Source organism: Lampetra planeri, chromosome 23 (genome assembly GCF_965212315.1).
Source record: "Lampetra planeri chromosome 23, kcLamPlan1.2.h2, whole genome shotgun sequence".
Classification (NCBI taxonomy): Eukaryota; Metazoa; Chordata; class Hyperoartia; order Petromyzontiformes; family Petromyzontidae; genus Lampetra; species Lampetra planeri.
In genome coordinates, this window is record NC_136129.1 from 1,130,437 (window position 1) to 1,155,934 (window position 25,498).

At 47.6% G+C, this 25,498-nt stretch overlaps 2 protein-coding genes across 11 annotated transcripts in view; both read right to left on the bottom strand.

The window, feature by feature from the left end:
- LOC144726203 (endoplasmic reticulum-Golgi intermediate compartment protein 3-like) overlaps positions 1–12,053 on the bottom strand; it is a 23,157-nt gene extending 11,104 nt beyond the window's left edge. The window contains exons 1-7 of the mRNA XM_078604701.1: positions 11,823–12,053; positions 9,377–9,447; positions 7,138–7,225; positions 5,290–5,409; positions 2,942–3,044; positions 2,136–2,301; positions 821–878 (exon numbers count right to left, since the gene is read on the bottom strand). Of these exons, the coding sequence (XP_078460827.1) occupies positions 821–878; positions 2,136–2,301; positions 2,942–3,044; positions 5,290–5,409; positions 7,138–7,225; positions 9,377–9,447; positions 11,823–11,904 (688 nt within the window). The 5' untranslated portion in view covers positions 11,905–12,053. The remainder of the gene's footprint in view (positions 1–820; positions 879–2,135; positions 2,302–2,941; positions 3,045–5,289; positions 5,410–7,137; positions 7,226–9,376; positions 9,448–11,822) is intronic.
- A 3,975-nt stretch (positions 12,054–16,028) lies between these two features.
- LOC144726205 (serine/threonine-protein kinase Sgk1-like) overlaps positions 16,029–25,498 on the bottom strand; it is a 54,004-nt gene continuing 44,534 nt past the window's right edge. For all 10 annotated transcript variants that reach the window (XM_078604703.1, XM_078604710.1, XM_078604712.1 and 7 more), the window contains 3 exons: positions 23,266–23,421; positions 22,222–22,311; positions 16,029–20,516 (listed from right to left, as the gene is read on the bottom strand). In XM_078604703.1, the coding sequence (XP_078460829.1) occupies positions 20,346–20,516; positions 22,222–22,311; positions 23,266–23,421 (417 nt within the window). In that variant the 3' untranslated portion in view covers positions 16,029–20,345. The remainder of the gene's footprint in view (positions 20,517–22,221; positions 22,312–23,265; positions 23,422–25,498) is intronic.

Here is a 25,498-nt window from a genome sequence, read left to right on the forward strand (position 1 = left end):
TGACCCTGGCCATTGACCGAGCAACCCAACGTTCCTACCAGCTCCCTCCCCAGGAATGTGTTTAGGTTTGTAATGGCAATGCATCACAACTTACAATGCAACTCGAATGAAAGACGCAACATAAGCACGCAAGAAATAAAATAGATAAGCAAACAATTTTCCTCCTTCCCCTATCTCTCTCGACATAAAACAAAAATGTTTACACATTCCAGAAGCAATGTGGCCCTTCTGGAAGTGCACAATTTCAGCAGCATTGGTTCAACACAAGCAAACTCGGGCCCCGTTTTGACTTTCAGTGTCTCGCCAGCAGAGCCAGGCTTTCTTGAACCCATGCTGGTGAACTGCTGATGGGTAAACAAAGAAGGCTAAAACATTCTGTTTCCTGAGTTTGTTACACGAGAGTGAGACACTGTGAAACAAGATAAAAAGAGGTTTGTCAAAGTGAAAAAAGTGATTTCCTGCACAGCTCACAAGGTGACGATGCTCATCTCCCATTTACAGCCCATCACAGTTGTGAAAATTCCATATTCCTATGGCGGGGGGGGGGGGCGAGTCTCTACATATGACTTCACCACCAATGTTGTACTTAGTTTATTAACTGAGGAGGCATGATAAGCTGTGCCTAACCGCCCCAACAAGTATATGTACTGGAAACCTTCCAATTGCGATCCAATTTCTCTGCCGTTGAGCCACCTGGCCGGATTTAAATACTAATGATTTATGTAATACATTTGCATATTTAAATTACGTGTAAGATACAGAGTGGATGGATGCAGCGATGGTGACGGGTAGGTGGGGGTGGTGGGGGGGGGTGTCTCACCATGTACGTGAGCCTGCTGGAAACTCTTTCCCGGAGCAAAGTGGAAGTTCCCGGCAACCTGTGGATAAGATGTTGCGCAGTTGTTAACATCACTTGCCGTGGACCGAAGGTTCTACGTAAACTTTCCATTGCAGTGGAGGCCTAAGAAGCCACGCAAAAAAATTAAGGACTTAATCCAATTTTGACTCAGAGGTAGAGCGAGTGGCTGGAGGGCCTCGGCTGAGCAGATTGACCGTTTGAGCTGTGTTCAATCACCACAATGCAGGTCACCACAACACAACAACGGCCATTCACCACCACTTCTTCTTCTTTCGTATGGCTGATTTAGATGAATAGCAACATCTACAATATCACATTGATGTGCTCAAGCCAGATAACTGTGGCAGGAGCAGCAGAGTGTATCATTGTCATATCTCCTTTGTATTTGTGGACCAGGCACTGTGTCGTTATATGATGCATGGTCTGTTCTGGATGACCAGTCGCACATTGAACAGTTTTGAATTTTCCATCTGTGCCTACATCTGCCATAGTTTACGCAGATGCAGTTTAGGGTGGACCATGAGCTTTGTGGAAGATCAAAACCAGGGATCGTCTGCGTTGGGTCTTTCACAAAGTGTTAGTTTGTGAGTTGGGCATCAACAAGCCGAGTGTGACTAAGTGGTGGTGACATCACCAAGGCGCTTATGCCACGCTAGGTGCACTTTGGGGCCACATGAAGCGTCAAAGGCTCACTAGCCGGTGATGGGTACAGACCCAGGGGCCATGAGTTGGCTGACCACTGTGCCAATTTGCTGAGCTTTAGCCGCCTGGCGCTCCGCTCCTTGTTGTTGTTGGAGGGCGACTGCCTCCAACTGCCCAGTAGCATCCTTCACAAGCCTCCTTCTTAGCCAAAGCTGCACTCGTTTAGCCCCCTCTATCCGGCCAAACAAAAGCTGCTAAAGCTGCTTGGGCATACGGTGGCTGGGCATGCAGGCTGCGTGATTCAGCCAATGCACCCTTGCCTGCTCACTGATGGGAATGTGTCCAGATCATTCAAGGATTTGTGAGCTCTTCACACAATACAGCCTCGTTAAACCCAGGAATATCCATCCGTAGGCAGGCCAGCCTGAATGTTCCAAACCAGCGCAGATGTTCCATTACAGAGGTTCACATTTCGCAAGCCTAAAGGCAAGGCATAACTGTGGTCAAGAAGACCCGAAGCTTCGTGTGGAGTGACAGACCAGGTCACTTCCACGCAGCATCACGTAGCTGATGAAAAGAAAAAGTGCCACTCGACTAATTTTAAGTGAGACATCCGATGCCCTGGGTAGCTGACCTTGTTGACCTCCAGGAAGCCGTAGATGCGGCAGCCCTCCCCAGCCTGCTCCTTCATCTTGTCCGTGAAGCCCTCGCGGCGGCACTGCTCGATGGAGTCCGGGTTCTTGAAGGCCCAGCCCTTGAGTCGGTACGCCTCCCGCACGTCGTCGCACGAGTTGCAGCAGCTGCACACACAGCCGCACACAGCCCACCCCACCCCCATGTGGAGCCCCAGCAACATCAGTCTATGGGGAGGCCCTCGGCCGGGTTGTTGGTAGTGAGCGGGAATCTGGAACTTGGCTCGGTGGGTCTGTAGCAAAGTTGTGCCAGCCACTGTGCCACCACTCCCCCACACGCACATGCAAACGTGTGCGTGTTCCCACAAGAATACGCATAGAAGAGACAAAGCTCACCTGAGGAGCTGCCATGGTCTACCGGTCAGCACAATGCAATCCAGTGGTCGACTGTTCGATTCCATCTCGGTGAGGCGTAGTGCCAAGGTGAGTGCTGATGAGGTGAGCGGTTATAGCGTGCTGCACTATGAACCTGGCAACCCGTGTTCGATTCCCCGCTCACGGTCTACAGTTACGATTATCTGAACCAGTGGTGGGCCTCCCCTAGGTCGACTTAACCTCAAATGAGTACCTGGTGCAATGTGTAAACATCGCCACTCCACTGGGGAGACAAAGGCGGTCGAGCGTGGTGCCGCCCACCCACCCCCCTCCTGTACCGTGCCGGCCTTCATAGGTGCCACTCGCTAACAGCAAATGCCCAACAGGGGGGCGAGTGGTGATGAGGCGAGTGCGGTGAAGGTGGTGCCCTCACAGCATGGCTGGTGTCTCGGCCCCGTAGCAGCTCTCGCACCGATCCGGGTCCAGTTCGCCCGTCTCCACTGGCGGCGGCGCCTCCTCCAGCTTGCCCCCCACCTCTGCAGTATCGACAAACACGATGGAACCGTCGACGATCACGCCAAGCCGTCTCCCCGTTGTTCATGTGCACTGTGCTCGTCGACACTACATACGACTCGTGTGTACGTATTGGAGGAGCGGGGGAAGGACAGCAAACTAAACACCAAAAGCAGTTTAAAAGAATTCGTTTTCAAACTTGATGATTTCAACGTTGCATATCTCCAGTGGCGTCGTGGAGATCAGCACGGTATTCTGGTTCATTGGTGGCAAGCACAATGTGTTTGTAGTGACTCCGGCCTAGTCTCAGTTGCGTCGGGATGATTCTCCGCGACCTTCGATTGCCGGATTTGCGAGCTGCGCGACGGGCTGTAACGGGCTCGCGTTTTGTTAAAAGAAAAGAAAACCTATGCTATTGATTTAAAGCTTTCGTGACTGCAGGGATTCATATTCTTGGTTCTTTCGGTAAAGTCACATAGAAGGGAAATAATAAAATAATAAAAATATAAAACAATAAAAATTCTCACAACGTTTCGACTGCAACACAAGCAATCACCATCAGGTGTGAAATCCAGGATTCGAAACGTCGTGAGAATTTGTATTGTTTTATATTTATATTATTTTATTATTTCCCTTCTACGTGACTTTACCGAAAGAACCACGATTATAAAAAAAAACCTATGCTCTTCAGTCCAAAAATCACAGATCAGGAGAAGCGCTCTCGCTCGGACGCAGCTGCTCCAACGTGGAACCGTCTCCCAGACAGACACACACACCCTACAATGTGCCGCCAGCCTCAACTGATTTACACTTTCAATAAAAAAAATCTCACTCCCACAACATTTAGAGCTGTTACAGCTCGAGTGCATTGTACATGAACCAGCGGTGTACACCGCTTAATTATGTATTTATTTGACTGGGTGTGATTCACTGAATGCATTCCAATAAAGTTATCGATTAAAAGTGTTAGTACGTGTTATTACCTATTTGCTATATCGACACCCTGGACACCCTTTGCCAATGAGATGTTTAATCTCTAGAAATCTTCCAAATGAAACACGATTAAAAATGTTGACCAAACCACATCACGATATAGTCACCATTTGATTACAACAGTTTCCATTGGTGTCGTGTGCGGTCAGGAAGTGAACTCATGGCGCGCTAGGGGTCAAAGCAGTGTGGTAAACATGACATATTTCAAAAACATTTTTTTGACAAGATGAGAACTTATGAGACCAGGATGAGTCTGATTGGCAAGTGACTACTGGCCACCCTGACACATTAAATCAGAGGGTAATTGGTTGAATCGCTACCACGGTTACCTGCAGATTAGGGAGGGCAGTCCAAAACGCGGGACTCTTGCCCTGTACAGAAGACTCCTCTGCGGTGGTGATGGAGGCTCACTGCCTGGGTGGTGGGAGTAGCTCACCGTGTCTCTCTGCACAGTGAGGGGCTGTCTGGGTGGTGAGATGGCTCACTGCGTCTCTCTGCACTGTGAGGGGCTGTCTGGGTGGTGAGGGTGGCTCACTGTGTCTCTCTGCACAGTGAGGGGCTGTCTGGGTGGTGAGGGTGTCTCACCGTGTCTCTCTGCACTGAGGGGCTGTCTGGGTGGTGGGGTGACTCATCGTGTCTCTCTGCACAGTGAGGGGCTGTCTGGGTAGTGAGGGTGACTCACCGTGTCTCTCTGCACAGTGAGGGGCTGTCTGGGTGGTGAGGGTGTCTCACCGTGTCTCTCTGCACTGAGGGGCTGTCTGGGTGGTGGGGTGACTCATCGTGTCTCTCTGCACTGTGAGGGGCTGTCTGGGTGGTGGGGGTGACTCACCGTGTCTATCTGCACAGTGAGGGGCTGTCTGGGTGGTGGGGGTGACTCACCCTATCTCTCTGCACTGTGAGGGGCTGTCTGGGTGGTGAGGGTGGCTTACCGTGTCGTTCTGCACTGTGAGGGGCTGTCTGGGTGGTGAGGGTGGCTCACTGCGTCTCTCTGCACAGTGAGGGGCTGTCTGGGTGGTGAGGTGGCTCACTGCGTCTCTCTGCACAGTGAGGGGCTGTCTGGGTGGTGAGGTGGCTCACTGCGTCTCTCTGCACAGTGAGGGGTTGTCTGGGTGGTGAGGTGGCTCACTGCGTCTCTCTGCACTGTGAGGGGCTGTCTGGGTGGTGAGGTGGCTCACTGCGTCTCTCTGCACAGTGAGGGGCTGTCTAGGTGGTGGGGGTGACTCACCGTGTCTCTCTGAACTGTGAGGGGCTGTCTAGGTGGTGGGGGTAGCTCACCGTGTTTCTCTGCACCTTGAGCGACAGGCTGGCCATCTGGGCTCAGCCGCTGCTTGTACACATTGTGCGAGACGTCAATCTGCTGCTCCCCGGACACATCCATCGAGTCGATGCTCAAGACTGCGAATGTCACAAACACAAATGGAACGTTTCCTTGTCAAATGACAATATCAGCCGTCTCATGGTCTCTGCCTGGCAGGCTGGCGTGTGGCCGTGTTGATAATATGTGGGCGCTACGGTGGCGAGATGTTAACTACTTAACCTGGTATACAGGAAGTCGTGGATTCGATCCCAACTCTGACGCCTGTGTTTATTGAGTTTGCATGTTCTCCCTGTGGTCATGTGGATTTTTCTCCAGGTACTCCGGTTTTTCCATACACAATTCGAAACACGTGTTCAGAGCATTTTGCAGCTACGTACATTTGTGGCCAGGTCACTTCTGAAACAGAGCTATATAGCTCAGTAGGCCTTACCTTCTAAAATAAACAAGTTTAGTTTAAAGTTTAGTTTAATGTTACGATATAGTGAGACAGGGCAGGTTGATACGCAAATGTGTCGCTTTGAATAATGCAGGGAACTGTGAGGAGGTCAAGAGGTGTCTTGCTTTGCTAAGGCAGGTTTTTTTTTATGGGCTATGAACACCGCTACTGAAGAGAATAGAGGTGAGTGTGAGCATAAAGAAAAGCGCATTTTAGGTTGAAGTACAGTTTTTGTTACTGTATAGATCAGAGCTGGACCATCAGCAGCTTGAAAAAGAGATGTTGGCATTTGAGCGCAGGTGTCCCGAGACAGACGCTGGGGGACTTTGCGACGAGCCAGGATGAGGAGCCACGCACAAGTCCGGAAGAGAGCGTGGCACGATGAGTGCTGGAGATGTGATGGGGGGAGGGCCGATGGCCGAGGCAGGCATTGGAGTAGCCTCCATGAGCCTAGCAACCAACGGAGATGATGATTATGATGATCGTATGGCCAATGAAGAGCAACTACTGAGATGGAGTTGTAATTGAGTCATTCAATCGCTCTTGCTGAGAGTTGGTGAATTGCAGATACACTGCCTTAAAATGTATATCTGAGGCAGCGTCAAGTTGTATGGTACATGGTTTGGTGCTCGTTGCCGCAGTCACGCAAAGGAGAATATTTTACTTTCCAATTGTACATTAGGCATCGGTACCATGGGGAAGATAAGACCTAAAGCCAGATGGTGGGATACTGTCACAGCATATCTTGTGCGTGGCATGTCTACTGTGCAGCATCTGCTATAACTGCTGAAGAGAAGCGTTGGTAGCAAAGTGTAGTGTGGCATTAAGGGCTTTGGCCAAATGACTGATGGATAAATGATGGCTTTGGTGGTGAATGGCTTGGTGACGAGGAGCATACGTTTTACAGGATGTTAATCTATGAAGTACCTAATCTCCAGAACTCACGGAGGCTAGGAGACGTTAACTACCCCGCCTGGTATACAGGAGGTCGTGGGCTCGATCCCGACCCCAACGCCTGCTGCTGTATATTTTCAGTTTCTACGTTCTCCCCGTGTGGTTGTGTGGATTTTTCTCCGGGTCCCCTGGAGTTTCCCTCCATATTTAGAAACATGCGTTTAGAGTATTTGGCTGCTATAAATTTCTACACGATAGTGCAATTGGTTGTTCTGTCATCTGTGGCCAAGTCGCTTCTGAAATAGAGCTGTATAAGCTCAATGGACTTTACCTGCTAAAATAAAATATAGTTTAGTTTTAGTTCAAAACGCCACTCTCCAACCTGGTGGATGCAGTCAGTGGGAGTGAAAGACTGCGTGTGGCCTTGAGTGAGCACGCATGCGTGAATGGACAAAGTAGCCGAGGAGATGCGTACAGGCACAGGCCATGTGTGGAAACGTGACGTCCATATTAATTCGGAGCTTCTCCCCACGCGTCGTGTCCACGAACAACTCCGGATAAACCTGCAGGCAGCCGCAAGGCAGTGGACAAGCACAACACAAGTCAATAGGAGGCCCGAACACGGAGCGTAAACCCCGGGTAGCTGAACGAACAGGGAGAGCCCTGGGTCAGCTAGCGGAAAAGTCTGGCGGAGCTGGGATTTCAATTAACATCTCTTAACAAAAAAAACACAACAGCAACCCTGTGAACTGTACAATATAAGCGTGGCTAAGTAATATATTGTGTGTAGTGTGTTATGGTATGCTGTATACTGTCGTGATGTACGTCGATTAAAGGATATGCCGCTCTCCCCCCATCCCCTTGTACGAGACCACTCCTCCCCTATTCCCCAAAACCCTCCCCTATCACTCCACCCGGACATCCCCCACCACCCCTCCCCCACTACAGGAATCCCCTGCTATAAGTTACCGCAGTATGCGACGTTTGGGAAAAACGTTGTTGATTAATTCTGGAATATATTTCCTTACATGTGTGTTTTGCAAAAGCGTTCTTTAAAAAAATAGCATTTTTTTGCAGGAACACACGCTATGAAATCAGACTTTTTTTCAATATAATACCGTACTGAACAAGTATAGTGCGTAACACCGAAAATCCCTCCACCCAGTGGAGGGATTTACCTCCTCATGGAGGACAGAAGTTGGACTCGACAGTGTGGAGGAGTCGAACATAGTAGAGTTGCTCGAGTCCAATAGTGAGGGAGCTGTCAAATGAGGACCTAATGCAGCTGGAACAACAACGATTTGAGGAAGAGACCGATGAAACAATCCCACCCCTACCCATGAATATTAACTTAAAAAAAAAATCAAGAGGTTTTTATTCATTGGGAAGCAGCAATGGACATCCTCAGAGAGGATGACCCAAACAGAGGATGCAGCTCCAGAGTTAACAGGACATTAAACAGTGGCCATCACGACTACAGGGAGCTGTACCAGCAGAGGAATAAAAATGCTGGCCAGCTGTCTTTGAACAGGTTTTAAATGCTCTGCGTTCCTGTGGCTCCAGCTTCATCGTCGGATGAGGAGGCAGGTGATCCTGCCCCTTCGTCTGCTTAACTCAACCGCTGTTCACTCAAAGAGGTCTTGGACAGCAAAGTTCTTCAAGCGACTCTGATAAGTTGTAACTAATTATTTGTATTTATTATTCGTTAAAATGTATTTAAACTTATAATGATATGCATTTTTTTTACACTTTAAGATAGTCACACAATTTTTTTTCTAGAAATGTCAGCTAGGAACGCAACCCCTGATTTTAACATTGTGTCTATGGGAAATTAGAGTTGGCTTTAAGTAATTTAGAGTTATGTACAATTTCCCAGGAACGCATCCATTGTGCATTACAGGAAATTCCTGTACTAATGTATTACTTTAAATGCATTTGATACCACTTTAATGCGATGTTTTCCACACTATATACAATTTAACAGGTTCTAGTGTGTTGTATCATATATTTTATTTTCGTATTCAATTAACTTTATTATATATATACACTATATTCTTACATTTAAAAGGTATTCTAGAATGTTTTTTAATTCGCCTAAAACCTTGTCCCGGCTCAGTGTGAATTTCAACTCCCCAGAATTTTCTGTATATTAGGCCTGTGTACTGGGTGGGCTATCCCTGCTTGATGTTACAGTACTATACTATAGTACTATACTGCCTGTTATACATTCAGGATGCACAGATTGTAACAGCTAGTTGTAGTCATGGTAAAAGTGTCTTCATACGAAACTGGTGACTGAAAACCCTTCGTGCTAGGATAAATTGGTTCAAAGTAGAAACATGATTTCCTGCTCAAATGAGCTGCATTAAGGTGATCATATTCTGTTTACAGCCCTGAGCCATTTGTGGACGTTTGGCAGGGACACATATATTCATAACACAACCACTGTTCTTGATTTAATTTCCCCCAAACAAACTGGGACTCATTTTATTGACTCAATCCACAACCAGGATTTGAACTCAAACTTTTCATTGCAAGCCGCTCACCCTACCATTCAGTTGGATTTGCTAGTTTACTTTATGCAAGGAAAATACTGTAGTCATACTGAAACCACAGCATAGTGGAACATGCGTGAAAGGAGCTGTGAGGGATCTAAGAACGCGAAGAGTCAAGGAGATATGATGACACCTGGGCAGTTGTCCTGCACGTCTCACCTCCTTGCTCATGTAGAACTGAAGCTCCGACACGAACAGCAGCAGGATGATGACGGCACTCACCAACGTTACTGCCAACACAGAGACAAAGATTCCCTGTGTAGCCGGCACAGGCTGTTGCCGCAAGTGCTGTTAGCTAGCACCTATAGAGGCTAACGCAGCACACGAGGAGGCGGTGTGGCCAGTAAAATTGCCTAGCCACCTTCCTCTCCCAAGTCATGATGTTTACACACTGTACAAGGTATTCCTTCAGATATTCATCACTGATGTTGGCCGTGGACGGGAATCAAACTCGGGTGGCCGAGCTCATTGTGCAAACCACAGCGCCACCGCTCCCCACTGCCATGAAAATCACAATATCGGTACGCATCAGGCAGGGCCAATTAACTCATTGATCCCTGCAGCTGCTGAAAAACCCTATGAGAAACCTGAAATAGCAGGATTCCCCTTTATCTCATGTTAACAATATATCAAACTATCCAACAGTGAACCATCCTATTTAATATACAAGAATTGTTAATGTTTTAAGGTCAATCATGTAACAAAAAAATAAACAGAACATGCCTCCTTCCAAATTTGACAATCCACACAAAAAAGACGATTCACCCATTCCATCGGCCTGTGGGAGTAGTGCATCCTTTCAGCAGCATTGACTCAGCACAACCAAACCCTGGAGCCGTTCTGACATTGTCTCGTCAGCAATCTTGCTTAAACCAATGCTGGTGTACAGACAGGGACCCTCTTATTTAGACATGGGTCCCAGTTCAAATCTGAGTTATGTCCAGGTCCCCCTAACTCTAAACTTAATATCATCAGCCATGATCCATCCACCGCTAACTGAATTTGTCTTCAAACCATCGTCATCAATCATGGTCACTCACATGTGTGTTGCTCCATCTAATCAACTCGTATTGTCCAGTGTGGTGAAGTGTGGTCAAAAGCACCCCCACGACTGACACGCAGCGCGTGTGGAGGTCTTCATCGAGTAGTGGATCGAGAAAGGGCCGTCAAAAGTCAGTGACATCCAGCTCACATTGGGCGTTGAGGCTTTATTCATCTGTATTCATCTCCTGTTTAAAGCCCCAACACAATAGTGGCTCTGAGTCGAGTCGATCCACGGATGATGCACGGCCGACTTCCTCCCGCAGTTGGGGCCATCCATTGAGTACGTACGCATGGAGGGGGGTTAACCCAAATGCGTACCCTTGCGTATGGGGGGGGGGTCTACTGACAATGTGCGCATAGGAAACGGGGGTGGGAGGTGAAGCCTCGATAACAATTTGTCTACATTGGCCTTCAAATGAGCCCCAGTTCAGTGTCTCCAGCTGTCACACAAGTCCTGCCGGTAGCGGTGGGACTGTGGGAGAGGTGTCACTCGTGTGCCACCGTGCCCCTGACTGCAGCTATCTCGCAGCTCAGAAAATTAAGTGGCCAAGTTACGCAACTAACATATTTAATGCAGCCGGCGGTGAACTATCTGTTTGCTTAAACACGTTAATATTATTATTTTTAAGCTGGATCGGAGGAGGAGAGAGCCTTGACAAAGAGGTTTAAAAAAATACGCTGCCAAGCTTAGCAGTGTTCATTAGGACAATGTATTTCCGACAGCCCTGTTCCTCACCTGAGGACGGCTGCTTGTGTTGTGGCCGAAACGTCGTGAGAATTGTATCTTATGTTTAATTATTATTATTTTATTATTTCCCTTCTACGTGACTTTACCGAAATAACCAAGCATATGAATCCATGCAGTCACGAAAGCTTTAAATCGAAACGTTAATATTACTCATTCTTGATCGTTTCTGCGTGGATTAAATACCGGCCGTTCTATAGGATTCGGGGGGGGGAGTAAAAAGTCCGCGTGCGTACAGGGAGCGGGGAAGGGGTCAAGTTTTGACAGATTTTTTGCTTTCGTACTAAGTGGATGGCCCCTGTCTGAGAAACCTTATATATGTGCTCTCCCCACTGTGCCAACTTGCTGCGTTTTAATCGCCCGGTGCTCTGCTCGTTGTTGTGAGCGTCGCCCCTCTGCTCACCGCTGTTGACACGGTCATGTAAAATACTTTGTTATTTCATTACACTTTTAATTGATACCTAAATTACACTGGCCAGGTGGCTCTGCGTGGCTTCTGTACGGGAATTAGGCGCTGCATCAACGCTCATTGTAACGTCTCAAAGCGAACAGGAAACCACTTTGGCTTGAGATGTCAAATGTTAGTATACGTGTCACGACGTCGTTTGTACGTGTCGGTGGATACCCTGGACACCCTTGCAAACGAGATGGTCCATCTCACGACATCCGCGATGCAGGTGAAAGCATTTAATTCAAAATTAAAAAAAAAAATGAAAAGCACGATGACCCAGGTTCCGGGGCGTCCCTGCGCCGCCGCCCAGGAGGCGCCCTCGCGGGCAGCGCGCTCAGGCGAGCCCGTAGGCTCCGCGGACTCACCCGCGGCCCCGCCGCTCGTCTTCACGCGGAAATCCTCGAGCGGCTTCGCGTACGCGTCCAGGTGGCGCAGCCGCGACAGCATGGCGAGGGTTCCCCCCGAGAGCCGCCCGGCTCTCTCTTGGTCTTTACCTCAGAGCCCGTGCCTCACCACGAATACCTCGCGAGCCCGAGGCGCCTTGAAGACACCACCACCACCGCCACTGCCACACGCGGGAGTGGGGGGGGGAGTGGGGGTGGAGTGTGGGGGGGGGGGGAGTCGGGGGGAGTGAGGGGGGTCGGGGGGGGAGTAGGGGGGGAGTCGGGGGGAGTGGGGGGGAGTGGGGGGGGGGGGTCGGGGGGGGGAGTCGAGAAGAGTGGGGGGGGGTGTGAGTCGGGGGGTGAGTCGGGGGGTGGAGTGGGGGGGGGGAGTCGGGGGGAGTGGGGGGGGGTGTGAGTCGGGGGGTGAGTCGGGGGGTGGAGTGGGGGGGCTTCGCTCTCTGTTGGGGTGCACGGCTCTCTCACCCCCCCACCCACCCCAACTTTCGAATATATTCTAGATTTGAAGCTTTCGTGACTGCAAGGATTCATACTCTTAGTTCTTTCGGTAAAGTCACGTAGGTAAAAAATGAAATTAAAATTAATAAAAAAAAACAATAAAAAAAGAAAAACAATAAAATAGTTTTTCTTTTTTATTAATTTTAATTTCATTTTTTACTTTCGAATATATGTTGTTGTGTTAAGGTAAATAAGTGATACGTAAAGACGCGAGGTTTTTTTGGGGTAAAAAACTAAATGAAAGCAAGAAACTACGGCATTCGAAAGTATAACAAAATAAATATTTTTAAAAAGGTGGCTAATTTAAGTGGCTTTCGTACAAACGAGGATCCCGCATCTAGAAGAAGAAGGTCCTTGCTACGAACCATCTGGAACGTCACCAGCACTAGGTTCTAGAAGAGCGCATTTAAACCCTATAGGGGCCGTCCATAAATGACGTCACGCGATTTTGGATGATTTGTGACCCCCTCCCCTCGTCACACGGCGTCACAAAAAGTCAGACCCCCTCCCCAAATATGACGTCACAAAGCTCTGCCCCCCCCCAAATAAAATAAAACATGCTTCAAATCGCTTTAAACTATTGTCATTGTAGTGCGTATTTAATGTGCCGCTGCACTCTGATGTTGTAGGAGAAAACATTTATTAAAAGGTATATTTAATTAAGTATTGACAATTAGCGGTGTGGGTGATTGAGCGATGAATGAGATGAGTAATAAAAGATTTAATTTGGAAGGAATGAGATAAATTGACATCGAAAACGTTTTGTCTCTCACAGTGTTCCTTATATGCGCTGTTATAATTCTACATCTGGACCTTAACTCGCTAATGTGCTGTGTAAAATCCAATGTTTTGCTGTTCGTCAGAAGACAAAACCTGTGTACGTGAGAGAATTAGTGAGTAAAACACATTCCTGCGGAGGGAGCTGGTAGGAACGTTGGGTTGCTCGGTCAATGGCCAGGGTCAACGGCGGCGTGGTGTATTCCGCAAATATGCCCGACTGTGAGGGCGGGCACAAGCCGACGTGAGTAGGTTACACGTTGAGTTTTATAAGGGCACCACGGGGTGACCAGCCCCTCCCCACCCAGCCCCCACCCCTCCCACCCCCCCTCCCAGCCCCACCCTCCCCACCCAGCCCTTCCCCACCCTCCCCACCCAGCAACTCCCCACCTTCCCCACCCAGCCCCTCCCCACCCTCCCCACCCAGCCCCTCCCCACCCTCCCCTCCCCACCCAGCCCCTCCCTCCCCACCAAGCCCCTCCCTGCACGACGGACGGACGGACACAATAATCCCCTGTGGGCTGGTGTAACCAGGAGGTTCCTACCGGTATTAAGGATACGTGACTGAATGAATGAAGGAAAGTGAACGAGGCAGAAATTATCGAATGGGTGAGAATGAATGAGAGGCGTGATTGAGTAAATGAATGAGTGGTACGAGTGACTTCATCAGAGAAATGTGAGTAAATGAGAGATTCACGAGTGAATGAAGGAATGAGTGAATGTGCGAGGTAAGTGAGCACGTGATAGTGAGTTTAGTGCAGTTGTGGCGGTATCGTGTCAAGTGGTGCAATTAAATGGCGTGGTAGTGTCCACAAGTGGTGTCGTGGAGGCTCAGTAGGGGACACAGAATGTGCATCGGCCAGTCATCTCAGCCAGTCAACCCATGGCACCTGGGTCTGTCCCGTGACCTTGGGGCGTTCGACACTTAACGTGGCCTTAAAGTGCACCTAGCCTGGCACAAGCGTCGCGGTGACGTCGCCGCCACTTAGTGGCGATTGATGTTGTTGGTGTTGGTGTACGGAGGACGGGCTGCCCTCTCGTTTATATATAAACATATATTAGGGGTCGCCAACCTTTCAAAAAGAGAGATGTTAACTCCATTGCCCGGTATGCAGGAGGTCATGGTTCGACCCCGACGCTGACGCCTGCTCCTGTATATTTGGAGTTGGGATGCTCTCCCCGTGGTCGCGTGGATTTTTCTCCGGGCCCTGCGGATTTCCCTCCACTTTGAGAAACACGCGTTGAGATGACTTGTCTGCGATTCGTTTCCACGTGATCAGCTGCTTCGCTGAGCTATCGTTTGTGGCCTGGTGGCTACTCAAAAAAGAGCTATTCAGCTCAATTGGCCTTACCTGGTGAAATAAAAAAACATGTTTGACGTCACGCACCTGGGGGGGGGGGGGGGGTCAGACATTTGTGACGATGTGTGACGAGGGGGGAGGGAGGTTGAAATGTGACGTTACATCAAAATGCGCAACTTTAAATAAATATAGACAACACGTTCTACTTAATTAGACTTTTTGATGTTTTCTCCTACAACATCAGAGTGCAGCGCCACATTAAATACGCACTACAATGACAATAGTTTAAAGCGATTTGAAGCATGTTTTATTTTTTTAGGGGGGGGGGGGCAGAGCTTTGTGACGTCATATTTGAGGGGGGGGGGTCTGACTTTTTGTGACACCGTGGGGGGGGGGGGGGGTCAAAACTCGTCCAAAATCGCGTAACGTCATTTATTGACGGCCCCAAATCTCGCAGGTATACAGCAGATGACAAACAAATTCTGACTTAAACTAAATATGTGATGGATTATACTGCGTCGATTTATTTCCCCCCACCCTTTAGTTCATTCTTTAACAATACAGTTTTGACTGTTGTACATGGTAATCCATTCCCCTGTCGTATTTAATACATTATCTTTACGTTAAATTATGTTTAAGACTTAGTTGTATTGGTTTTTTTAATGGCTTTGGACTGAGCCGCCGGTTGCTAACCCCTATACAGTATATGATAATACAATATACAAAAAACCACCACAGTACATTTCTTAATTATTAAAAGAAATGTACTGCCCTTAATCCAATGATGGATGCGGGCCTTTCCATGCTGTGTTGATCATGGGCGTGGTTGTTTGACTGTGAGGATGCTTCGTGGGTGAAGTCCAATAGGATGCACTATGAGACCTCTATTACCAGTGGCAAAATATAGTAATAGGTTTTTACCCTTTCAACTGGTACAAAAACTGACACATGTATACAATAGGATGGCCACAAATCTTCTGTCTACAATTGGCAGCTACTCCTGTCAGCAGCTCGGCATGGGGAAGGAAACGCCACTTGTGGAAGCGCCAGGAGTGACGCCTCGAGTTGGTGTAAGCGGCTGGATGCTGCTGCTGTTGCTGCCTTTGCTTGATCTCTGCGTTAGCCGTGAACAATTTGTAGACATTCAAAATGTGTACGGCGAGAATGAGTGTAACCAAAGACACAATAACCGCTTTTGACTTCGCTGTATCCAATGGTGTACTTTAATGTTGATATGCCTAAGGTGACCCTGGCCTGAACGTTTTACCTCATTCTCGCGAAAGGATAAATAAATGCCACTGCAACACTCCCATAACTCATTGGCAGCCCATTACCATTTGATAGAGCCACTTAATCATCATTGAAAAAATACCCTCTGTGGGATTCTGTCGGAGGGTAGAAAGCAAAGTGTGGTGGTGTCAATGGCTTTGGCCACACGATCATATCTTCGTTTTGAAAAGTAAACCAGCCCAACCCTTGGACTAATGTGTCCCGAGCTGGTCCAGCCCTACGCATGCATACTCCCAGTTGCTACCTCGTGACAATGAGGAAACACACTCGATATGGCCAACACCACAAAAGCCACAACCACGGGTTACTTTTTTAAAATGTTTTTATTTTTTGTCATTGACAGCTCCCGGCACAGTGTGCGCCTCAATATTTTTTGCCACAATTATCAGCAACAAATATGAAATAATTCTTGTTTTTACCCGTAACTATATAAAGGTCATTTGTTATAATTGTTGGCCTTCTAAAATTCCCAAATAACCTCCAGAGCTCGTTAATAATGCCCCTTGCTTCAACGTACCGCTTCTACTCTTACACCTGAATGCCATATCCATACCCACGTTTACAAAAGCCAAACAGGAAATCGAATTCTCATGCAAAGGTTAAAGTGGGCTGATGAATGAGACTGGAATAAGTGATATCATTTCTGTATGAATAAACCAATCAAAATAATTAACAAAATACACATAGTCTAAAACCTACATCATCCTATCATCATTTTTAATCTTTGCAAAGTGTTTTTTTGTTTGTTAGGATATTCACGTGAAATATTGTAAGACATGAAACATCCCCAACTTCAAAATCATGTACACATTCAAAGAGATTCAGCAAAATTTGGCCCCTTGCATTGAATCTTGCAACGGGTCCATGCCACGAGTCTTGAGTGGGTATCTATCGGACCATTTTGCCAGTGTCCAAGATGATGAAAAACAGGATTAGGTATGACCCTTTCTGGCAATAAAAGAGGTGCTAGGATGTTCAAACACCAAATAGATACCTGTTTGCCAGGCGTCAATTCTGCAATAACCACATCCACTTGTGGAAAAACATGCAAACATTCTCTGATAATATACGCAGTCTTTGAAACCGATTGCATTTCGATGCATAATTATCAGAGCATGTTTATTTGCATGTTTTACCACAAGTTTGTGTGGTTAATACAAACCTGATGCCTTGCAAAATGTATATATTTGGTGTTTGCAACATCCTAACACATGTTTCATTGCAAGAAAGGCTAAAACCTAGGGTTCTTTTTCAGAATCTTGAATGGGGTAGTCCACCATCTGCCATTATATTTCTGGCCTAATCATCCTGACACACAGCAGGTGCCCATATCAGACTGAGTCAACTCAGTAAAGACCCGCTGGGTAGAGCCAAATGAAATCATGAAAACGATCATTCAGTAGATACGATAGGCTATGGATTCCTGACTTGGAGCCAGCGAACGCGATGCCTGAGATACAAATAAAAATTATGCTGTGGAAAATGATGTATGAGTTGTGGTCGTTAGCCCGCGCGAAAACTATAACATCAACCCTGACCTCTAGTCCTTACTCTGATCATTACCCTAACCTGTCAAATATATCTCTGACCACGAGCTTGGCTTCAATACTAGTCTTAACCTTAATCATCGTGCTAAAGTTATATTGAATGGACCAACCTCACTAACTATAATTCCAACAGTAGCTACTAGTCCTGACTATAATAACTATAGCCCTTATCCATAGATTTCACCATCTCTGAAGCTACACCTAGGCGTGCACCAATTGCCACTTTTTTATATCCCGTTGAATACTAAATACCTGAATTAGATGTTCGAATGCATCAGGATTCAAACCGAATAGTAAAGTCGAGGCGATGTAATGAGAGTAGAGAGCTGCAGGCACATGCGGTGATATATTAGATACATAAACTTGCGAGAAGTCACGGTGAGAGATGCAGATAAAATAGATAACAGACAAGAGAGTTACATTGGTGAAGAGAGATGGGTAGAGGTGTAAATTGCGAGAAACATCAAATATAGACACGCAATGATTGAATACTGACATAGAGCCAATATATGCGTTCACATGAGGTGCGAAATTAAATATCAGAAGAATTATAAGCGTGAGAAAAAGGGCAGTGATACATTCAGATGATGCCAAGGTGCAGACAAACATAGATAACAGGCACTTGGCTTGAAACATTTTCGAGCATTCAATATTCGGTCAGATCCAAATTTGGGATGGCCATTCGGCACAATGGTAGCTTCTAGCCTTAGCCCTAATTCTACCCCTCACCTGAGCCCTACTTTAACTAAAAAAATAACTATTTTGTATTTCACCAGGTAAGGCCAAATGAGCAACATGTTTTTTTTTCACATGCGGCCAGGCCACAAATGATATCTCAATGAAGTGGCTTATCACGTGGAAATTTACAGCAGCCAAATACTATAAAAGCATGTTTCTAAATGTGGAGGGAAAAACCGGAGGGTCCGGTTAAAAATCCACGCGACCACGGGGAGACACATGCAAACTCCAAATATGCAGACGTCAGCGTCGGGATCGAAACCACGACCTGAAAATCAGGCGAGGTAGTGAACATCTCGTCACCGTGACGCCCGTAGGTCACACTCGACTCTTGCCAATTGTGAACGGATGTCCATGTTGACGTGACACCAGTAGTCCATGCCAAGAACAGCAAATACAAGGTGCCACGTCATTTTGCCTTTGCATGACGACACCAGCCCCCGTTTACAATGGGTTGTGTCGTCCAGTTCTAACGACTCATGGGTCAGTACCCTCAGCTGGAGAGATGGTTGATCATCTCACCTTGGACTGCTCTGTGAAGCATACAATAGCCAGCAGATTTGACGAGACGCAGAGTTTTCCTATGGAGCGCCGTGATCAGTTTCGGTACATTCCACCATGCGGCTAAACTCTGATCAAAATCCTCCTCCTCCTCTCCCTTACCCTATCCCCCGAGGCCTAAATCGCATGCGCTTCACAACACGTGAGACGGTTGTGAAGCGCACGTAAAGTAATACATGATGGTGATGACGTCTAATCTGGGAAGGGGAGCGCATTCTTGTTCGCAGGAATATTGTTGGGTGCACTTGGGAGAGGTAGTGGTTGGAAAGTGGGTGTGATGTTATACATTTACCGTAAAAGGCACATAGATTATGATTTACAGGCAAACCTCATGGATTCACATACCAACTACTGTGAAATCTGACTTTGCATTTTTTCACTTTACAGTAATGTTACGTATCTGTGTAGATATAAGAAAATATAAAATGCTAAATATAAAATATAGCCATTTATCCCCTTGCATTTGCATATTACACAATATTACATTTTGTAAAAGAATGCACTTTGTTTGTGGTGTGTTAAGACTTCATCAGTCACAGTGCTAACATGTCCATATGTCTGGGTGCATTCAAGTGTAAAACAAACATTCAACCACTTGAAAAAAAAAAGGTCAGCTTCCTAATATTTGCAAAGGCCCCAGGCATTAGTGCAAATCGATGAGGTTTGCTTGTAAATACAAATCAATATGTATTAGAACTTTCTCCAGTGTTGCAATAAAACATTGGTTTAGTGATCGGCAGGGGTGTTGATGTCATGGCCTGCAAGTCTCCTACCTGACGGTGGCCTGTAACACGGTGCCAAGCTGAATGCAGCCGAACAGAGCTGAACAAAGTTGGCCAGACCCAGGGCCAACTCTGCTTACCACTCGTGGCCGTGCGAATGCATTGCCGGTCACCATTCTTCCGGCTTGAAACTCGTCACGGAAATGACACGGTCTTATTCGACCTCTCGCTTTGTTCTTTAGAACACGTTTAAACGCATTGTCCCTCGGAGACAGCAATATTTGATTCACCACTACCCGCACCTCGGGTTACATGGGGTGGGGATCTATGGCTCCAATCATAACCGAGCCATCCTGGCCAGCGTCAGAACGCTCACTCTTCCGCGCAGACCTCTCTCCCGTTCACGCTTCACGAGACAAATGACCGTGCGATTGGGAGTGAATCACGTTCAAGAAGATTGTTAAGGTGTACATAAGTCAATTACTGATATATCTTAGCTACTAGAAGTAAACACTAAAAAGCAGGCTCATAATGCCATGTCATCACTGTCGATTGGGTGTTGTTCATCTACTACATTTGAAATCACGATGTGAATCAATCAAAATAGAACGTTTTTGTTCATTATTCACCCTCATCTGGTAGCTAGAGAGAGGCATTGGCAGATGTGTCAAAGGGAGGCTATGTTGGCCGATGCGCTCGCGAAAGAAGTGGGGTGATGGTATAGCAAGGTGTGATCTGACAGCAGGTGGGCGAGGGGTCATGGCAGGAGACAAACGTGGATCATTGTTCATTACAGCTGGGTGTCAATTACAGCAGTACCGCTTGCTATCAAGAGGCACTGTCTATCATGGGCGGCTGCAGCCCATTATAGCAAAGCGTCCTCTGCTAGCGAGGTGCTGCATACTGAAGGAACGCATTGTCCGTTACAGGAGAGTATTTTGGAAGCTTCGCCCTGTTATAGCGAGACATCACCGTTGGGTGGGGAAAGCGCCCTTCGCTAAATAGTATCGAAGCTTCGTCACACGGAGGCAGCTGCCATCGTTAGTTCGTTCGTCAGAGGAAGGTGTCATCAGCCGACGGGGCGTATGAGAAGCCCAGGAAGGCGTCCCCAGCGGCCACGACGCTGCTGCTGACGATGGCTGGGTCGGGCGACCGTCCCACGGAGTTGGGCACCGGTTCCCGCACAAACTCCGGGTCGAAGTGGCGCAGATCCGATGGGCCCGCCTGAACCACGTGGGCAGCACAAATGCGCGCACCGTCACGTTACGAGTTGAAAATAATGAAAACAATCTCTAAGAAGTTAAACGAAACAGCGCGATCACAAAAGAACCACAGAGGAGAGGCCGTTTGTTGTTTTGCTCCAGGTGGATAAGCAGACAGAGTCGTGAACCCGAAGGCCTGGCGGCTATGGCTGGGCGTCAAGACGCGCAAAGATATTCACCAGCTGCGACCCTCCGTCCATCGTCATCTCTTGCATCTTTACACACGAGACCAACATGCTCACTTCCAATTCCCTCCTCCTTGGCATTTATTGGGAAGATGACACCAGTATTTATACATATAACGCACATTCCAAAACTCTACCGCGCAAGTTGCCAAGTATGACATAAATAACTTAGAGGAATGCCGATGTGGCAGTTTAGCAACTAGTACTTGAATGCGTCTGTGCAGATTTAAGAGTGTTTTATCACCTCTCGTCTGCATGGGTTCTTTCTGGGTACTACCGTTTCTTCCCAGAGGCCAAACATCTCAATGGAGGACCATCATGAAAAGTCTTAAGACACAACGATATTTGCCTGGATGAATAAAGAGATTTATAGATATTATTACACTAGTATAAATTATGATATTGGGCATCACGGTGGCAATATGTTAATTACCTCGCCGGGAAAACAGGAGGACGTAGGTTCGATCCCGACCCAAACCGCCTGTATATTTGGACTCTCTCTCCCCGTAATCACGTGGATTTTTCTCCGGGATTTCCGATTTTTCCATCCACATTTAGAAACATGCGTTCAGAGTATTTGGCTGCGAAAACATTTGCACGTGATAAGCCACTTCGGTGAGTTATCATTTGTAATAGCCAGCTCGCTTCTGAGAAAGAGCTATACAGCTCAGTCGGTCTTACCTGGTAATATAATAATAGTTGAGTTTTATAGTTTGTATTATTTAACACCAATGCGCTCCATAAGGTGACCGATAGGAGACATGGAGGTTGCAAACAGCAGGAGACTGAGGGCCGAACCATGACGGACTGCGCACGAGAGCTTTGGTTTCTGCGGATGAAGACTCCCCCCCCCCCACCATACTCTGACCGAGAAACTGCTGAGAGGTCAGATTGTTGTAATGGAGCTGGGACACTTGTCTCGGGGTCAGATTCCAGAAAGCCAATGAGGGGAAAAAAAGTACTCGCCATTACCTCGTGACACCTTCCGAGGTGTTCATCGCGAAAGCAGTGCACGCTAACGCCGAGTTTAATACGATGCTGCAGAGTTACAGTGACAAAAAAAACATTCTAAGGCTGTCGCTGTCACCAAGCTGCGGAGGAGCTGTAAATACTCTTGGTTTTTTCGGTAAAGTCACGTAGGTAAAAAATTTAATGAAAAAACAACTAAATAATTTTGCTGTGACGGTTCCACCTGAAGACGGAAGCTTGTGTTGCCTCCGAAACGTCGTGATTTAATTTAGTTGTTTTTTAATTACATTTTTACCGAGAAAACCAAGAGTATGAATCCTTGCAGTCACAAAAACTTCAAATCTAGAGCTGTAAATATTCTGTGGACCACGGTGGGCACAGTTGGGGAGGGGGCAGCGACAGCTTCCACACGCATGGAGTTGTTCTCTTATTCAGCCCGAGACCTGGTCCGGCTCGATAAAAAAAAACGGCTAGCCTGACGTTTTTCTCGCTCGCTTGTGCTGGGACACATACCACGTCCGGATTGTAGGGGGGCGTGATGCGCCTGGCGTAGAGGTCGTCCCAGTTGATGGAGGAGAAAAACGCGTGGTTCTTGATCTCCAGCTGCATCGACAAAGAAAACGAGAGAGAGAGAGAGAATGGGCATTGAGGGCAAGCCGCAGCAGCAGCAACGTCAGAGCCAGCAAACGGCGGGATAGTCGGTAAGAATACCCAGGTGATTAGGCGGTGGTGGTGGTGATGATGTGGAAGAGGTATTGAGGATCTAATGAGAAGAGGTGTTGGTGCAGCGGTAGATGTCATGAATGGAGGTGGTGGTGGTGAAGTGGAAGTAAGGATGTGGTAGAAAGATGGTAATGGCGAGAGGAGGATGTTGTGATAATGTATTGGCGAGGTGTAGATGGTGAGGCGTAGATGTTGAGGTGTAGATGCTGCTGAGGTGTAGATGGTGAGGTGTAGATGGTGAGGCGTAGATGTTGAGGTGTAGATGCTGCTGAGGTGTAGATGGTGAGGTGTAGATGGTGAGGTGTAGATGGTGAGGTGTAGATGGTGAGGTGTAGATGGTGAGGTGTAGATGGTGAGGTGTAGATGGTGAGGTGTTGGTGCTGGTGAGGTGTAGGTGGTGGTGAGGTGTAGATGGTGAGGTGTAGATGGTGAGGTGTAGGTGCTGGTGAGGTGTAGATGCTGGTGAGGTGTAGATGGTGAGGTGTAGATGGTGAGGTGTAGATGCTGGTGAGGTGTAGATGGTGGTGAGGCGTAGATGGTGAGGTGTAGATGGTGAGGTGTAGGTGGTGAGGTGTAGATGGTGAGGTGTAGGTGGTGAGGTGTAGATGGTGAGGTGTAGGTGGTGAGGTGTAGGTGGTGAGGTGTAGATGGTGAGGTGTAGAAGCTGGTGAGGTGTAGGTGGTGGTGAGGTGTAGCTGGTGAGTTGTAGGTGGTGAGGTGTAGATGGTGAGGTGTAGGTGCTGGTGAGGTGTAGATGCTGGTGAGGTGTAGCTGGTGAGGTGTAGATGGTGGTGAGGCGTAGGCGCTGGCGAGGAGCTGGTGAGCAGGACGTACAAAGTCTGCGACGGCGCCCAGGCGCAGGTGCTTCTCCTTGTGCAGGAGACGGTCCAGGACGTCGCGGGCGGGCGCTGCCAGACCCGGTCGGAAGCGCACCGGCCGGTGCAGGATGCTGTCGTACATCTCCGCAGTGTTGCGGCTATAGAATGGGGGCTACGGGGAGGGGGGGGGGGGGCACGGCAGGGATGGAGGGGACGTTAGACGAAGGGTCTGGGACTTGGAGAGAAGCAGCGGAGGGATGCGAGCGGCCGAAAGTAGGCGGAGGAGTTATGCACGCGGAGAAAAGGGTGGTACAAGGGAGGTCCCCGCTATATACAGATAGTCCCCGACTTAGGATATTTCGATCTTACGATGGTGAGAGCGATACGACAAAATTGTAAAATATTTTAAATTTCGCGCGGCAGGCAAACGCAGCAGCGTACGAGGTACGATACTGCACTTTATCATCGCCATCCTCCTCTTCCGATAACTAAATTAATGTAGCCATCAACAACCTAACATCGTTCAAGTACGCAGACGACGGACAGAATCTTGGTGAGTACAAGACAATATGATACGTTAAGATACGTTCAATGCATGTATGATACGTAGCTTTAGCGGTTATGGTAAAATATTTTTTTAAATGCCGTTTAAGATTGTTTGACAAGTCTCAATGCTGTTTGAAGGTTCTTGAACTCAGAATTGGTTATAAATGCGTGTGTTTGTGTACAGTACGTCTTGTACAATATAGCATGTACAGTACCTGCTTTTCTGTACATGTACAGCATGTATTGCGATTGCTAGGTATGAAACACAACATTTCCCCAAGTTGCGGTCCCTATCCCTACCTTATTCCATTGCTTCTAATGGGAGAAACTTCCCCACTTTGCGTTGCAAAGGCAATGTTTACGCATTGTACGGTCCCTATCCCCACCTATTAACATGTATCCCTATGGGGGAAAAGTCCCCGTTATACGTCATTTTTGGAAACGTCGCAACTTTCCGGTGCCTAACCCCGACGTGTATCGGGACCCCCCCCCCCCCCCCCCGTGTATGACAGAGAGGAGAAGAGAATAATGAGCAGTGGTGAGAGACAGAGAGAGAGAGTGCACCAGGCAAGGAATAAGGAGCTTGGTGTTAAACAGAAGGAACTCTTTGGCGAGTCTTCTCGTGACTCAGGGGGACTATGATGGCTGGCTCTAGTCTGTGCTAAACTCTGCACTGCCATCCGCGGTGGAGCCGGGTTCTCCTGTCTCAAGGGTTGTATGGCTTCAGCCTCGTCACCAGTGGTGCACACAAAGATGTAAAAAAAATGGTGTAATGTTTGAATAAAGTGAACAACACGTTTTTATTGACATGGTGTGGCCGCTTGATATTATATTTGATTACGTAAACAGATAACATTCAATTACTCCCAGTGGCTTTAAACTTAATGACTTTTAAATATCACGGCCACTGATTCAAAAGCACAACATGTCTGAAAATGTGTTTACGAGGTTGTGCATTCAGCCACGTGTTGTGAAGGAACAGTGGAATATTGTGAAGATGATGAATATGCAATTCAGATATGACAAAAAGCATTGCGTTGAGCACTTGCAGTGATTGTACAGGAAATGCAAACCTTGCTCTGAGGGACTCATTGCGCGGATAAAATGTGATACCAGAATGATTTCTGTGCTTAATTAGACCTCTTTTGCCAGTACCAAAATATAATAATAGGGGTTTTCCCCTTTTTTCTGGCAACAAAACTGAAACCTTTTAACAAGGATTCATGTCTGCATTCACCTCAATACTTGCAGTCAAAATGCAAACAAAAACACACTATGATCATATATGCATTGTCCTTGAAACTGATTGGTCCAAACCAAGGGATGGCTTTCTTTTGAGCCTCGACCCGATTTCTGTGCTGTAATCATCAGCCTCATTATCATTCATTTTCAGCACTGCCATCGCTACGTGCTAAAATGCCTCTCTGAGGCCAGCACGAAGTTTGTAGTGACGCCTGTGCATTGTGAGGACTCGACTCGCGTGCACGGGACGTAGTTGATACACCGGTGATTGCTGGGTTAGGCCAGGCGGTGATCTCACCGAATCTGAGTGATAAACCCTCTACCGCCCGGTTTTGATTGTGTCAGCTCTCCCTCGACAATCAAGCCTATTCATGAGATGCGCAGTGTTTTGCTTGAGCAAGCGTAAAGCATCTTTAGGAGGAGATCCAGGAAGTCAGAGCCACCATGTCACCTGACTCGGC